General features: G+C 44.1%; 1 protein-coding gene across 3 annotated transcripts in view; it reads left to right on the top strand.

The window, feature by feature from the left end:
- Positions 1-16,822, top strand: part of SND1 (staphylococcal nuclease and tudor domain containing 1) — a 421,555-nt gene that overhangs the window by 23,046 nt on the left and 381,687 nt on the right. For 2 of the 3 annotated variants that reach the window (XM_086395775.1, XM_086395777.1), the window contains exons 2-3: positions 9,453-9,602; positions 15,206-15,326. In XM_086395775.1, coding sequence (XP_086251901.1) covers positions 9,453-9,602; positions 15,206-15,326 — 271 coding nt within the window. Of the gene's footprint in view, positions 1-5,351; positions 5,428-9,452; positions 9,603-15,205; positions 15,327-16,822 lie in introns of those variants that run through there. The other variant, XM_086395776.1, reaches the window with a different exon arrangement.

Genomic DNA, 16,822 nt, shown 5'->3' with positions numbered 1-16,822 from the left:
TTCTGTCCATGCGAAGTAGCTTGCAGGATCTCAGATCCCCCCGCAGGAATTGAACCTGAGCCGCAGTAGTGAAACCACTGAATTCTAACCACTAGACCACCAGAAAACTCCTGAACCGTTTCTTATCTCAATAATATTGACTTATTTGGTCTTTTGGCCAACTTCTGTGCCAAGGGCTTTATTCCCTTGTTTAAGTTTCATGAAACCTCTCATGGATGTTCTGATATACTTATCAATGAGGAAATTGAGGCTAATAGAGCCAGTGAACTTTCAAAAATCACCACTGACATGGATTTGATACTGAAACTGAATTCTTTTGCTGCTTACCACTGCCCCTTCTCTGATTATAAAGATGAGCAGCCTGTGTAACTTGAAGCGGTCGTCCAGAATTTATTTTTGCTGAGCACGTAACGTTTAGACTACCATAAAACTAGTTTTCATCTCACTCCCTGTCATAATGTTTTGTATCAGAGGCTGGCAGGCTGACTGTGTGAAGGGCCAGGTAGTAAATACTTTAGCCTTTGCAGGCCATACGGACTCTGTAGCAACTACTCAGCTCTGGCGTTTCAGTGTGAAAGCAAGCAGATAGACAATTACATAAATGAATGAACGTGGCCATGTTCCAATAAAACTTTATTTATGGATGCTGAAATTTGAATTTTATACTCTCTTCATGTGTTACATAATATCTTTTTGATTCTTCTTTTTTTTTTAAAGCCACTTAAAAATGTAAAAACCATTTTTAGCTCGTGGGTTGTACAGGAACAGGTGGTAGGGCGGAATTGGCCAGTGGGCTGTAGTTTGCCGAGCCTGCTTTTTCTCATTCTAAAGTTTGCTTCCTTTGTGTCTCTTTTTGGGTGTTTTGTAAAATTGGGACTGTAAGCCTGCTTTCCCTGCATATGACAATGTTTAATAAGTGTTGGTTTGGTTTGGGGCAGCCAGCTCATGGAAGCTTTGCTGGCTTAGTGACAGTTCCTGACACCTGCTCGGCTGGCACACAGAAATGGAGATTTTTAACTGAGGAAAAGATTTAATCAGTAGGTCATCTCACCTACCGTTTTAACAGATAGCAGCTCCTCAGATGCTTGTTCCTACATGTGACACAGTGGAACATCAGAATCGGACACTTCAGTCTAGTCTTTGCCCTGCCATTAATTTCATTTTAAGCAAAAGTCACCTTTACCTGTTTCACATACAGATTTTTCGTCTGTACAATAAAAGGGCCTTGTTGAGATGCTCTCGCTTAGCTGCACTCTTGTTAGAGTCCCCTTTGAGATTTGAACTTGTTTCTTTCCAAACTGAGGTCCATTTCTTGGTATAGCTGGCCCTGGAGCAGCCGTTTATGATTGTCTCTCCTGAATGAGTTAGTGCACCCAGCGCAAGTGAATGGGCTGCCACAAGGCCTTGGGCTCCCGGGTCATTGTGCCGGGCCCCTCTCATTTAGGTTTGCCTCTGGCTCTTGCCAGAAAAAAGAAAGAACCTGGCCATGTTGGCATGTGTGCTTGGAAAGACCTCCCAGGTCACAGGGCTTACAGTCCTCTGGGATTGCTTGCTCCTTGTCCAAATGACTTTTTAATTTTCAAGAAAGAGAGGCAATAGCTCTGGTTGCCAGGAAGCTTTTTCCTGATACACTTTTTGAGATTTTTCTCCAAGTTAGTTTTTTTTTTTTAAGTTCTACACTTGCCTTAATTCCATTTCTTTAGATGTTTTTTGCTTCATTAACAATTACACCACAATTCTTCCCCATCCCCTGAAGGCATTTTTGGGTGGAGAGGGCACCTTGTCTGGAGAAGAGTCACTGGCCTGCTCCTTTGTCCTCTAAGCAGCCTCTGGGTGGTGGCATTGGCAAGCTTCCAGATGGCACTGTGGACTGTTTAGTTCAGTGACCTTCTTGGTTCTTCTTTCTGTGCCACAGAGGGAAGGAGTTCATTCTACTTATCTCGAAGAAAAAACTTGTATTGTTTTTGGTCATCTTTCTCCTTTTTTGGGCTTTGTAGATTTCACTGAAGTTTGGCTTCTTTCCTGTGACTTCTACCTTGTTATTTCTCAAGGATTTGAAAGTTTACAGTTGCCCTTCACTCTGTTGGGAGTCACCATGCCTGACTTCTGGGTCTGAGTCAGCTGCCTGTTGGTGTTGTTCAGCTAAGGGTCTAATCTTCCTGCAAGATATGGAAATACCCCTTTGGTGAAAGAGACATTTTATGTTGTATTAATGCACATCCGTATTGGACCTTAGCAGTTATTTTAATTGAAATAAATATGAAAGTGAAAGTCACTTAGTTGTCTCTGACTCTTTGTGACCCCATGGACTATACAGTCCATGGAATTCTCCAAGCCAGAACACTGGAGTGGGTAAACGTTCCCTTCTCCAGGGAATCTTCCCAACCCAGGGATCGAACCCAGGTCCCCCACATTGCAGGTGGATTCTTTACCAGCTGAGCCACAAGGGAAGCCCAAGAATATTGGAGTGAGCAGCCTATCCCTCTACAGGGGATCTTCCCGACCCAGGAATTGAACAGGGGTCTCCTGCATTGCAGGAGGATTCTTTACCAGCTGAGCTACCAGGGAAGCCCAAATAAATGTACATACCCTAAAATTATTCACAAGACTGTTAGAACTGTCTAATTCTAGAACATTTTTCATTGGTACTCAGAAGGAAAAGAAACCCTGGACTCACTAGCAGTCACTCCCTTTTTCTTCCTCCAGCCCTTGAGAACCCTTCATCTACTTCTATCTCTATGGATTTGCCTCTTCTGAACACTTCATGTGAATAGAATTATTCAGTGTGTGGCTTTTTTGTCTTGACTTCTTTCACTTAGCGTGTTTTCAAGATTTATCCATGTTGTAGCATCAATCACTACCTTATTTCTTTTTTATTTCTGAATAATATCCATTTCACAGATATACCACATTTTGCTTATTCATTCTTCACTTGATGGACATTGGATTGTTTCTGCTCCTTTTGGCTCTTATGAATAATGTTGCCATGAACAGTTGTGTACAAGATATTGTGTGGATGTATGTTTTATTTTTCTTGGGCATGTACCTAGCAGTGGAATTGCTGGGTCACAGGATAATTCTTTGTTTGACTTTTGAGGGACTGCTAGAGTGTTTTCCAAAGTGACTGCATCACAAACAGTGTATCAGGGTTCTAATTTTTCCACATTCTTGTCACCACTTGCTTTTGTCTGTCTTATTGATTATAGCCACCTTAGTGACTATGAACGGAGAAGGCAATGGCAACCCACTCCAGTACTCTTGCCTGGAAAATCCTATGGACGGGGGGGGGCCTGGTAGGCTGCAGTCCATGGGGTCGCTAGGAGTCGGACACGACTGAGCGACTTCACTTTCACTTTTCACTTTCATGCATTGGAGAAGGAAATGGCAACCCACTCCAGTGTTCTTGCCTGGAGAATCCCAGGGATGGGGAGCCTGGTGGGCTGCCGTCTACGGGGTCGCACAGAGTTGGATACGACTGAAGCGACTTAGCAGCAGCAGCAGTGACTGTGAAGTGATGATACGTCATTGTGGTTTTGATTTACATTTCCCTTACAACTAATAATGTTGAGTATCTTTTCATATGCTTACTGGCCATTTGTGTATCTTCTTTGGATAGATATCTGTTCAAATTCTTGCCCATTTTCAATTGTTGAATTACGATATTTCCTTATTCCAGATACTAGACCCTTATCAGATATGTTTTGTGAATATTGTCTTTTCACTTTCTTGGTAGTATCCAGTGAAGCATAATGTTTTTGGTTGTTTGTGCTTTCTAAGATGGTGTTATTGCCTAATCCATGCATTATCCACCATCACAATGTTTTCTTCTAAGAGCTTCTTATTACACTTAGGTCTTTGATCCTTTGAGTTAACTTTTGTATATGGTGTGAGGTGGAGATCCAGTTTCATTCTTTTGCGTTTGGATATCCAGTTTTCCCAGGGCTTCGTTGTTGGCTCAGTGGTAAAAAATCCACCTGCAATGCAGGAGACTCAGGTTCTATCCCTTGGTTGGGAAGATCCCCTGGAGGAGGGCATGGCAGCTCACTCTAGTATTCTTGCTGGGGAAATCCCGTGGACAGAGGAGCCTAGTGGGCTGTAGTCCTTGGGAGTCACAAAAGAGTTGGACTAAACAACAGCAGTCCAATTTTACTGGTACAGTTTTTGTTGAGAGGTTCTTTCCCAGTTATCTGCGCACCCTTTTTGAAAAGCAGTTGACCATACATTTTTGAGTTTATTTGGGGCTTCCTTTTTGTAACATTTTGGTATTCATCAGGTGACTGTCCTTACCGCCCCCCTCCCCGCCTTTTTTTTAAAGATTTGTTTATTTATTTTTTGCCGTGCTGGGCCCTCGCGCCTGCGTGTAGGCTTTCTGTAGCTGCGGAGGGCGGGCTTCTCCTTGAGGAGGCTTTTCTTGTGGGTCACAGGCCCTAGAGCGCGTGGGCTCAGTGGTTGTGGTGCACGGGCTTAGTTACTCCATGATGTGTGGGAATCTTCCTGGACCAGGCTATTAAACCCGTGTCCCCTGCAGTGCAAGGTGGATTCCCAACCACTGGACCACCAGAGAAGTCCTATCCTTATTTATACTGGATCTTCATATTGGCAGATATGACTGAGATATTATTGTTATATCTAAACAGGCAGATAAACGTGTTACGCTAGTCCTCCTTGTAGAGCTAACAAGATACTCTCACCTAGTAAGATATGATTTTTAAGGGAAGATGTTTGCTCTTGGTGCTGTGAAAAAAAAAAATTCTGGTTTTATTGACGTATTTATGGTTTTCTATGGGGCTTCCCTGGTAGCTCAGCTGGTAAAGAATCTGCTTGCAGTGCAGGAGACCTGGGTTCTATCCCTGGGTTGGGCAGATCCCCTGAAAGAGGGCATGGCAACCCACTCCAGTATTCTTGTCTGGAGAAGCCCCATGGAGAGTGGAGAGTGCATCCATAGGGTCGCAGAGTCGGACACGACTGAGCAACTCAGAACATCATGTGGTTTTCTGTACCATCACTTTTTTTGCCCTAAGTGTAGTGTGGCTAGGTTTTTGTATAAGAGATTTTCTGTCTTTTGGTGTTTGTGGTCTGGGGGTTTAAGTGTTAAACCAAGTCATTTATCAGTATCTAGTGATGATTTAAGGTGGGGTTGCTGTTGCTGAGCAGTATTTCAGTTGCGGCCTATAAAGCATGTCACTGTTAGGTAACTCTCCTAGTAAAATCTTAGTGGGTTTGATCAGTTTGAGTCCCCATTTTCCTTCTCAGCTGACTTATTTCAGTCTCTGTCAGCCTCGGACTCATGCCCTGAAGCCAGGTCCTCTGAATCACACCACGTTTCTCTGTAACCTTTATTGGCAGAGCTGAGAACTGTCTAATTCATGACTTCAATCAAACTGACTCATTGTGACAGCTGTTTTCACAAACCTCCTGGTGTATCAGGTAGGGCTAAGATCAGATCGTTTCTCTAGAATATGTCATTTTATTAATATAATTGGATAAAGCAGTTACCATATGAATTGCTTTTTATGCCCTATAAATTAGCAATTAAGGATAATTACCACATTCATGAAAGTTTGCAACATGAATCAGTACAGCTTTGGCAGAACAATTACCCCTGACAGTTTCCTCTCAATCTTAACGTTATTCTTCTGAAATTAAAATTCTGAATAACAGACAGTATTTTACTTGTTTATTGTTTATCTGACTCCCCGCACTAGAATGTCTGCTCTCCAGGAGCAGACATTTTTGTCTGTTTTAGTTCACTCGAGGCATGTTACTTGCCTGGAACAATGCCTGGCATATAGAAGGCACTCAGTAAATTTATGTTGAACAAATAAATGGATTAATCAGTGGATAAAAATTGTAAGTAATCAACTTACATGTCAGATCTAGTGACTTATAGAAGAAAAATGACTTATTTTCATGCCATATGAGATTCATGTTAAGTTTGATATATAGACCATTGGTCTTTTTCATATTTCACTTAAAGACATTTAAAATATTTTCTCCCCAGAAGACCTTTCCCTTGGCTTTATTCATTAGGGAAACTTAGGCAAGAGAAGACCATTAAATATTTTTATTGAGGAAGAACTTGAGTAAAGACTTTTGACAAGTGAGACAGGTGGAGGGAATTGAAGAGTACTTGTAAGATGATGAAATGGAGAGAGCGAAAAAACATGGAGATGGAATGTGTTTTGACCTATTTCAGTTTGCATAAATACTAGGAAGGAAATGAGTTCTTTCCATGCAGACAGGTCTCTTCCTTCCATGATGGTCTGTAGACAGTCTTCCTATCTCATTACTAACGCTGTGGCCAAATGAACGACAGGGAGAGCGTTTCAGAGGAAAGACGTAGGCATGTTAGTCCTTTCTTCCTGGGGGCACAGGAACAGCAGTGCCTGCCACAGTGAGTATCTGTCCTTGGAAGGTTGACTTGGTGGTTGTCGCTTACATTTGCACCTTCAGTTGTATTGGGTTGGCCAAAAAGTTCATTTGGATTTTCCTGTAAGCGTTTATGGAAAAACCTGATGAACTTTTTGGCCAACCCAATAGGTGTTGCGCAGCCTATAAAGTCATCTCTCTCTAAGATTAATTCAAATGTGGACTGTTGCCTGAATGGCCTATTTGGTGCAAAAAAAGCAAGGAGGCTCTAACAGCAGTCTTCAGCATAGCTTTCAAGGTGAAAGGGGGGGGAGTGTACAAAGATTTTTCAAAATTCCTTCATATAAATCATTTACTAAAGATCTTTATGGGGCTGGGATAATAGTTATAGATCCATTGTCCCCCAAGGGTCTCGTCTACTAGATTGAGGGCGTTAGAGGCAACACCTTGCTGGTATTTAAGGGGAATAAGAGGGTACCTATCAGCCATTGTGTTCTTGAGCTTTTCAGCAGGCTTTGTCAGGCTTGAGAAATAAAGATTGTTTCTTAGCTGGGGTCAGTGCTCATTGCTCAGCCATGGCGAGCATCTAACTGGGCTTTCCAAGACGTACTAGGTCTTCAGGGAGAGCTTTATGAGTTTTCGTGAAAGCTTGACAAGAATCGAGGAATAGGCCTTTGAGACAGAAACTCTGCTTTGCACGCTGTGTGCTCCTCAGTCCTTTGGAGACTGTACGTGATGTCGAGGCAGGTATTCAACAGCGTGCTGTTCATGTGCCGCTTGGTGAAGAATCGACTGTAAACGAGTCACTTCCAAGTTCTTTTCTTTCTTTGGCCCTTCTCATTTTAGGAACATCAGCCATCCTGTGCTGTAGTGTATCTGTTCTTTGGCTTTACTTTGTTTGAGGGCTTGTCTTTTTAAAGTGTCAGATCCCTGGGATGATGCCCAGGGCATGGGTTCTCAAGAAAGGCTGTTCGGTTGGAGGCTGTAAGGTTTCGATTGCTGGTAACACTGGATCACAGAGGATAAAATGAAAAAATGACTTATAACTAGATAAGGAAGGCAGTCTTTTATTATGTGTGTGATGGTGTAGCCAGGGAGGTGTAGACTACTCGTAGACCAAGGTCTGTGTGCTTAAGTTATTGGGGATAATGAGATGTTACTATTTTTTTTTTTTTTTAATTAGAATGTGTGTATTTTTCCGACAGAGTTTCTGTAAGAAAGTAGGATAGATTCATAAGTGGAGTACTGTACAGCCACAGAAGTGAATAGTGTTTTGGCATGAATGGGTTTTACCAAAAAGGGGCAAAAGAAGCAAGTCAGTGATGAGTTTACATTGCTGTCGACTCAGCGTATATAGAGATTAGAAATAGGAGATGAGGAAGCACCATAGTGCATGGAAACATATACACAAAGGTAACACTATAGAAAAGCAAGGGAGAGGTTATCACGATGGTTAGAATAGAGGTGGTGGTCAGCAAAAGGGGCTGCGAGTTAGAGGGACATGGCATCCAAGGTCCTGCAGTGTTCTAGTTCTTCTTTTATAAATTTAGCTGCACTGGGTCCCCCTTGCAGCCAGGGGCTCTTCACTAGTTGTGGCACTCGAGCTTAGCTGCCCCACAGCATGTGGGATCTTAAGTCAGAGATCGAACCCACGTTCCTGCATTGGAGGGTGGATTCTTCACCTCTGGACTGCCAGGGAGTCCTCAGTGTTCTAGTTCTTAACTTGGGTGATGGTTACTTACTTGTTGTTTCTTATTCTTTAAGATGTAATGGATTGGCCAAAATGTTCGTTCAGGTTATTTCCATAAAATCTTATGGAAAAACTCGACGGAAATTTTTGGCCAACCGCATTCATATATGTTTAATGCAGTTCTTTATTTGTATTACTTGCCCACAATTTAGAGCATGAGTTAAGGTGGAGAGGCGAGGGAGACAAGTCAGCTAAGCAGATGACTATTGAAGTGGCTTCCCTTCCTATTCTTTTTTTCCTCTGAGTCAGCTTCTTTTCCAAGGACTGTTTCCTTTACAGAAAACTCCGTGGTCTAGTCTGCTGTGAAGTTCTACACTGGCAGGGCTCTCCAGCCTTCTAACTATTTGTTCAGCAGCTATTTGTTTTGAAACATGGGATTAAGCCTTTCAGCTCATGTGAAGGCGCTGCTCAAGCCTCCCTGGTGATGAAATTGTGTAAAGAATTTGAATAGCTTGGGCGATGTTTGTCATTTTTGCTGTGTGCCTTTTCTTCTCTTCTGCCACGTGAAACCCTTTCTCCCTCCTCCCTGCAAATATTTGAAGTGAGCTTTAGAGCTCTTTCCATAGTTGCAAGTGGGTGGTATGCTAGACATCCTTCTTCAGAGAGGGCGAAGGAACTACTGGGCTTGGGAGCCCGAAGGTCCTTCTTCGATTGCCCTGTTTTCATCACGGAGGTCATGAGTTTTCTAGAGGCTCTCCTTTAGCCTAGACTGTTTTAGCCTAGACTCTGAGCACTGTGTTTCTCTTTTAGCCTAAACTCTGTGTTTTTCTTTTAGCCTCGACTCTGAGCACTGTCTGCAGAGGAAGGACTGAGTCCTGGACTCTGGCCGCACTACTTGCACCTTAGCCCTGGGCACCCTCGGGTCCTTCCGGCTGGTGTGGGTGGCGTGTCAAGGCTTCTTCCTTCAACATCCACTTTTCTCTGGCTTTCTTCCGTTGTTTGCTTTTCCCATCGTAGAACAGCTTGTGTGGATGGAGACATTAGCTTCTTAATAATTGAAAAGAACACAGGTGGTGGTCAGCTTGCTGGGATGAAATTACAAAGGCTCTTCTCCATGACTCACATGCCTCTTCACCCTCCAATCTTTTCTGACTTTTCTATCATCTTGTTTAATTCTCATTTTTATTTCTGGGTCAGTCCCTTTAGAATCAACCCCAAGGTTTTATGTAAGTATTTCTCTTAAAAAATTGAAAGTAATCTTGTTCATTCAGTCATTCAATAAATGTTTGAGTGCTGTGTACTGTTCTAGATGTTGGGGATACAGTCGTGGACCATCTCTGTTATGGCGATGTTACCTTTCAATGGCTGAATTTTTGTTTCTCCCTCGACCTAGGTGCTCTCAGGGTGCGCCATCATTGTCCGCGGGCAGCCTCGTGGGGGTCCTCCTCCTGAGAGGCAGATCAACCTTAGCAACATTCGTGCTGGAAACCTCGCCCGCAGGGCAGCTGTCGCACAACCCGATGCAAAAGACACCCCGGACGAGGTAGGTGCTTTTCCTTGCGAGCCTGTGGACCCTGGTGATAGTCTCCTCCTTGACTGCACGTTTGATGTCCTTTCTTGTATGTATATTTTGAGTATTTTTATGTCACAGGACTAGTGATAGACCCACAGTGCCATGCCTTGGTTTATGCATTCACTGCCTTTAATCCCAGTAACTCCTTTCTCTTTTCCTCATATACTTTCCCGTAAGTTTAGAGCCTTTCCAGGTTTATTAGCCTTTTCAGGTTTACCGTGTTTCTCTTTGAACAGGTTAGAATATTTCCTAGATAGTCTCAGCTGTTTGAGGTTGGTATTGGTTATGGCCTAGCCCCTTCATTTATGTTTAAATCCTTCACCTTCAAAATTCAGAGGGATGCACAACAAAAAATCTAGTTCATCTCCCCGAACACTACAGGTGTTACTATAGTCTTGAGTCGCCAGAGACATTTGTCATCCATATAAGCAGACGTTTAATGAAAAACATGTAGTTTTTTCATCTGTAATAAAAAGCATTTTGTTGGACTTAAGATGATGAAACAGTATTCAGGAAATAGAGAAAAATCATCCCCAATTCTCTCATCAGCAATTAGATTCTTAATAGACAAAGATCAGTTATTTTCCATTGGTCTTTTCTCAGTAAGCACAAGTATTGGGAATAACCGTACTGTATATGTCGGTTGTTCAGTGAGGATTAACCAAGATGGTGGAGAATGCTTTGCACGGGCCTATGAGCTACTTAACAGATGTTAGCTGTGGTCATCTGTGTGTGCTCAGATACTCAATTGTGTCTGACTCTGCGACCCTATGGACCGTATCCCACCAGGCTCCTTTGTCCATGGGATCTCCTAGACAATAATACTGGAGGGAGTTGCCATTTCCTCCTCCAAGGGATCCTCCTGATCCAGGGATTGAACCTGGGCCTCCTGCATTGCAGGCAGATTCTTTAGGGCTGAGCCACTGGGGAGGTATGTGGTCATCACTGGTGCTGTTTAATTTCTGCAACTACAAACACTTCTCGTACGGTTAGCCCAAGTACTGAAGAGTCAGTCTCTCTCAGCACTTTTCAGATTTTGGCTGCTAAGTGGTTTTCTTGACCAATGTTTTGAGTAGTTCTTTCCTTTCAGTTTTGTGTTGTGTAACAGCTTGCCTGCTTTGCACAGAAGAGTATTGGCTAAAGCCAATCAAGCTTATTTCCCCAGAAGGAAGAAGCAGGGTCACCTCTAGGAAAGAAGGGTTGGGTTTTCATTTCCTGTTGCGTGGGTGAGGATCGAGGCCAGTTGGAGCTGGTTCTAAAACATCTTAGCTGTAGCCTGTGCAACGGTACAATAAAATCTTACCAGAACTATCCCAGCTGAAAGAACACCATGCAGTCTGACCCCCACTCTCATTAGTTCCTTATATTTCTGTGGCCGAGTTAGTGGGTTCTTGTCTCTTCCACAGCAACTCAGTTTCTCCTAGCAACTCTTCAGAGGTCCCTGTGACATGAAGTGTTAGAAACCTGCAAAGTTCACCCTTTGTCAGCCACAGCCACTATTTCTCTGTCTAATAGTCTGGTCTCTCCCTGCCTTGCTGTTATGTGGTTTCCCCCTACCATGCCCTTGAAGTTTCTCTGGCTCAAGTAAGGAGTGATGCCAACTAGTAACCCAGTTCTGAAAACACCCCCAGCTTTTATCGAGGACTAGAGATTCTGCCTTCTTAAAAATTTCTCTTCTCCATTCTTGAAGCTTCATCGTCATTGTTCTTTGTTCAACTCTGAACATGTACTTGGAATATTGAGAGAACAGTCTGTCTGCCTTCATTTTCCTGTCCTCTAATCCTTCCACTGATACTCTCAAATCTTTTTGAAACATAATTTCATTTTTTCCCTGACTCAATGTTACTCCCAGGTATTTCAGCGATTCCTCATCCCTGCTTGGACAGATGTAAATGCCTCAGCCTGGGATACAATCCCTTCTGTAATTTGGCTTCTAGTCTTCTCTCACTGAACCCACTCTGGGATGCGAAGTCCCAACCCCAAGAAGTATTTGGGTCTCCTAATAGGCCACCCAAGTCCTGCCGGCTCATGGCGCGGCTCAGGCCACCCCCTCCATCGGGAGCTCTTTGTCTGTCTTGTGCCCTGGTGATCACCTATCATCTGCTAAGATCTAGCTCCCTGACAAGTCCCTCCTCACATCTCCTTTCATTATCCCCTTTTGGTACTGTCATCCTGCTCAGTGCTCCTGTGTCTCTTTACTAGATTGGCAGCTCCTCGAGGGGAGGGACCTTCTCTCATATCAGTGTTTTTCTGACTGGTCAGTGCCTGGCATGAAGCAGGTATCCAGTGAGGAAGCATTTCAGTGGATAACAAGGAGAAAGACCCCAAGCACCTCCTTTTGAGGATCAGTAGATTGTGGAACGTGGCAAGGCTTTCTCTAGGGCTTTCCATTGTTTTGGAGCAGGTCTAGTTTTTTTTCGCATTCAGAGTCAAGAACGTTTTTGCCCATTTGCTTCCCTTTGTGTCACTGTCCCAAATACCGTACCCTTGATTATTCTCTGCCTTCTTTCATGTCTGCTTTCAAAGAAACAGCTCTCTCCTGAGCTCTGTGGCACTGAAAGCAGCCCTGCTACGTGTCCCCAGCCACCACTGCCAGCTCCAGGCTAATCCCTGGCGTTGCCTGGCTACTCTAGGCAGCCTGGACACTGCATTTACAGCCACTGTGGGAATTATATATTTATTTCCCACAGATTTATTATGCTCTCATTATGTGTGAAGCTGTACATTGGTTTCATACGAAGTACAGAAATGAACGTCACAGTCGTTGTACGTTCAGTGGAGCCTTTGAAAGTTGGGACGGTGAGGTGGCTGGGCCAGAGAGGGATTAATTACATACACCGGTGGTACAGGGGGATGGTGGACTAGCTAGCTTTGAGGTCTTATGTTGTTGTGGGATTTAATGTTCTTTCAGTAGTTTAGGAGTCTACCTGGTGCAAAGAAAAAATGGGAATTAAAATTCCATTCATCACGGTAGACACCAGAACTTTGTGTGGGTCTAGGAGAGCAAACTGCTAGATCACCTGCTATTGAGCATTCTGAAGGGAAGAGGCAGTTTTGAGAATCAGCCACTTAACAGCCATTGCTTTGTAGATAGAGCTCTGGGACATCACTCGACTAGATCACAGTCGTTCTTCTTATGGGGCCATTGTGGGCCGTGTGGATGAGTGTGTGCATGCTCAGTCCTGTCCAGCTCTTTGTGACCCCATGGACTGTAGCCTGCTAGGCTCCTCTGTCCATGGGATTCTCCAGGCAGGAATACTGGAGTGGATTGCTATTTCCTACTCCAGGGGAATCTTCCTGAGTCAGGGATTGAACCTGCGTCTCCTGCACTGGCAGGCAGATTCTTTACCACTGAGCCACCCGGGAAGTGGTGGATGAACGCTTTGAGTCAGCTTCCCTGTATGTAGGGTGGTTCTGGGAGGCACTGTTGCGATAGCCTTCTCCATGGGGTATCCTTCTGCTGACTGTCCTCTCTATGGACAGGACTGTCTCCTGGAGTGCTCTGTTGCATTGGGAGCAGTGATGTGGTCAGTTGCTTCCCTGAATATCCCAATTGCCTCCCTTCCTGGCCCGTACCTTGTCCAGTTATTGAATTTGCCCAACCCTGGATGGAATACAACTTGCAAAGGCTGGAAGATTAAAGAAGCTAGATCATTTTCCTTCCAGGATAAGTTATATGTCCTTCTCAGGACCTCTGGTGTGGCTTTCTCTTGCTGCCCAGTGACTGACCAGCTGTGAAACAAGTCCTGAGAGAAGGGTGCTCCTTCTGCAAGCCTTAAAAGCTTTTAGTAATCCTGCCTAGTTGGTAGGAAGTGGAAGTTCCCCCATAGGGGTTAGCTATTTCTTTGTGAACTAGCCCTTGATAAATGAATTTTTACCGAAGCCTTGGCTTCCTTTGGGGCACTTTGTTTTGTCAGAGCTCTTCATTTGGGGAAGCAGTGTATTACTGAACTTTGGGTATTAGTGTAGTACTCAAAACTGAAGCCTAAAAAAACACAAAAACTGAAGCCTAGACATTCGATCTATGGCCGAGGATGTTTTTAGAGTAAGTGACTAAGGTGATAAAAATGTGCAAGGCTCTGTTAATTGGTTTAGTATTTGTGTCTGTGATGTGGCTGGTATTTGGGCTCATTATCAGTCATGAGACTCTCTTTGGTTACAGGTATCTATTTCCATTATTGTGGTACGGGACAAAGGGTGGAAACAGGAGATAAAAATATGGTGAGCTCCGTATTGCCTTTGAGTGGTTGGCTCTTTTGCTTATTGGTGCTTTGAGAAGAGTGCGTTAAATGAGTGAGCAGGCTTGTTTTTGTGTCTTTAAGAGCACTTACTTAGGATTAGTTCTTCCCAGAACTGTCCACAGTTGGTGTTGGCTGACAGTACTGGTTTTGTGAACACGGGCCCAGCAGGTTGGTGGACTGCCACCTTTAAATTGGATTCTGGTTTCTGGGAAGTCATGGATGTTTTTCTTCTAGAAAAGCTTCTTGGCTCACCCCATGGAATAATCTTCATGGACTGAAAAGGTAGGCAGATGCTTCCTTTTCCGGTCAGTGATGGACTGTTTTGCCTTTACTATGCAGAGCCCATGTTTTGAGGCTCCAGGAGGTCGTAGCGCGTGCATATTATATACCACCCTGCCCTTTTGTATGTTAATTGTTTCTGCCTGTGAACTTCTGCAGATCATGTCCTCCTTGAACTCTTACCCTCTCCTTCCTCATTTCTGTTCTAAGGGAACTTAGGGCACCGAGCTAGGTCCAGACTGTAAATTCAAGTGCTAGTGACCCCTGACTGCAACAGGGCTTCTTCAGAAGAGACATTTCCCTTTGTCTGTACCATCCCCAAGGTGATGAGGCAAAACCATTCTTTTGCACAGCATCTTCAAATCACACGGGGGCTCTGTTTGTACCCACTGTGGATGTGTGGCTCAGCCCTGTGTCAGGGTCTTTAACGGGTGAGAGGAAAGAATCACCGTTGTCAAGCTGATCCCTTACCGGGGCCTGTTACTAAGTAAGAAGTAAACTGTAGTTTGGAATAAGACAGTTTTGGAGGTGAGGAAAGTCCTAGTGCTGGTGACTGGAAACCATGGTGCCTGTTTTTTGGGCTGGTGCAAGTTACAGCAACAATTAGACCTTCATTTTTTAGGAGCCCCTAAGTGTGTGAGCCCCCACTCCAGTACTCTTGCCTGGAAACTCCCATGGACGGAGGAGCCTGGTAGGCTGCAGTCCATGGGGTCGCTAAGAGTTGGACACAACTGAGTGACTTGATTTTCACTTTTCACTTTCATGCATTGGAGAAGGAAATGGCAACCCACTCCAGCGTTCTTGCCTGGAGAATCCCAGGGACAGGGGAGCCTGGTGGGCTGCCGTCTATGGGGTCGCACAGAGTCAGACACGACTGAAGCAACTTAGCAGCAGCAGCAGCAGCAAGTGAGCCGGGCTGTGTGTGTTTCATTTTTTCCTTCTCCTCAGGGCCTAATGTGTTTGCCAGGTTGTTGAAGGAGTGAAGTTGCTTGGGTGTTGATTGTGTAGTGTGAAACCGGCCTGGCTCCTGAACGTGGTGGTTCTGTCTTTCAGCCCTGGGCATTTCCTGCTCGAGAGTTCCTTCGGAAGAAGCTGATTGGGAAAGAAGTATGCTTCACGATAGAAAACAAGACTCCGCAGGGGCGAGAGTATGGCATGATCTACCTTGGAAAAGGTGAGTAGCAAGGGCACAAGGGCTCGTTTTTCTCCTAGTCTAAAGTTTCTCCCAAGGTCAGTTTTCACCTGGTGGAGGTGGCTCTGGACGGTCGGCTGTGGGTCTCACTGGGAGGGTGCAGAACTCGGGGTACGTAGGTGCAGAGGAATGGCCCTGATACGCCTGCTCCTTGTTCATCCTGTGCCTGCTTTCCTGCCTTGGTTTAGATGTGTGTGGACAGTGTAGTATTCGTTTTCTCAATATGCAGGCCATCAGCCTGTCGAACTCATTGGCTCTGTGCTTCTAGGTCAGGGTGCTAATTGAATTCCTATAGATTTCCTATTGCACCTTCTATTTCCTTTATCTGTCTTGTGGCTCTTCTTCTCCTGTCTTTTCTCTTTAAGAAAGCATGATTTGTTTAGGGCTTGTGGTTTTCTGCAGGCCACACGATTTATAATGGAGTGGAAAGAACACAGGCTCCGGAGTGGTATGATGTAGGTTCCTGGCTCTTCTACTGTGTACTCTTACTTGTTGTTTTTAGTCTCTAAGTCGTGTCTGACTGTTTGTGACGCCATGGACTGTAGCCCGCCAGGGTCCTCTGTCCATGGGACTCTCCTGGCAGGAGTACTGGAGTGGGTTGCTGCTTCCTTCTCCAAGGACAGAGTATGCACTCAGTAAATATATTTGTGTGTGCACACACATAGGCCTGTGGTTTAGCTGTTTAACTGTAGCTGCCATTTGGAATTTAATTTTATTTATTTATTTAATATTTTCGGATGTGCAGGGTCTTTGTTGTTGTTGCATGGGCTTTCTCTAGTGATGAGCAGGGTCTACTCTTCGTTGCGGTACACAGACTTCTCACTGAGGAGGCTTCTTTTGTTGTGGAGCACAGGCTCTAGAGTGAGAGCTCAGTAGTTGCAGCACGTGGGCTTAGTTGCTAAGGGGCACTGCCATGTAAAATTTAAAGTTGTATTTAGGAATTTGCTGTTTAAACTGATCCACGTGATGGAATGGATATAATTTAGCATGTTAATAATGCACTGTTTGATTTGATAAAACCTGGCACATAGGAGATGATTGATAAGTATTTACTAAGAGTGATTTTGAAATTATCTGCATCTTTCAGTTTCAATGGCTTAATGGCTTAAAGTTTAATATTTTCACTCAGTTATTTTAACTAACTCTCAGTGCCAACTGCAATGAAACAGTGCTTCAGCTAATTAATTAGCGTTCACACATTTATCCTGTTTTGTGGCTACTCTTTTTTGCTATATGTAGATGGATTGAAATATTCATTTAACTGTAGTTGACTTACAGTATTATGCTTCAGGTATGTAGCTTCTGATTCTTTCCCATTATAGACTATGACAGGATATTGAATATAATTCTGTGTGCTGTACAGTAAATTCTGGTTTACGTGGCTACTAGGTTTTTTTTTTGTTTGTTTTTGGCTGTGCTGTGTAGCTTGTGGGATCTTAGTTCTCTAACCAGAGATTGAACTTGGGAACCTGGCAGTG

This window comes from Bos grunniens, chromosome 4 (assembly GCF_055505025.1).
Source record: "Bos grunniens cultivar Pamir isolate PY7600 chromosome 4, Bosgru_T2T1.0, whole genome shotgun sequence".
Taxonomy (NCBI): domain Eukaryota; kingdom Metazoa; phylum Chordata; class Mammalia; order Artiodactyla; family Bovidae; genus Bos; species Bos grunniens.
This window is presented reverse-complemented; position numbering and strand designations above follow the sequence as displayed.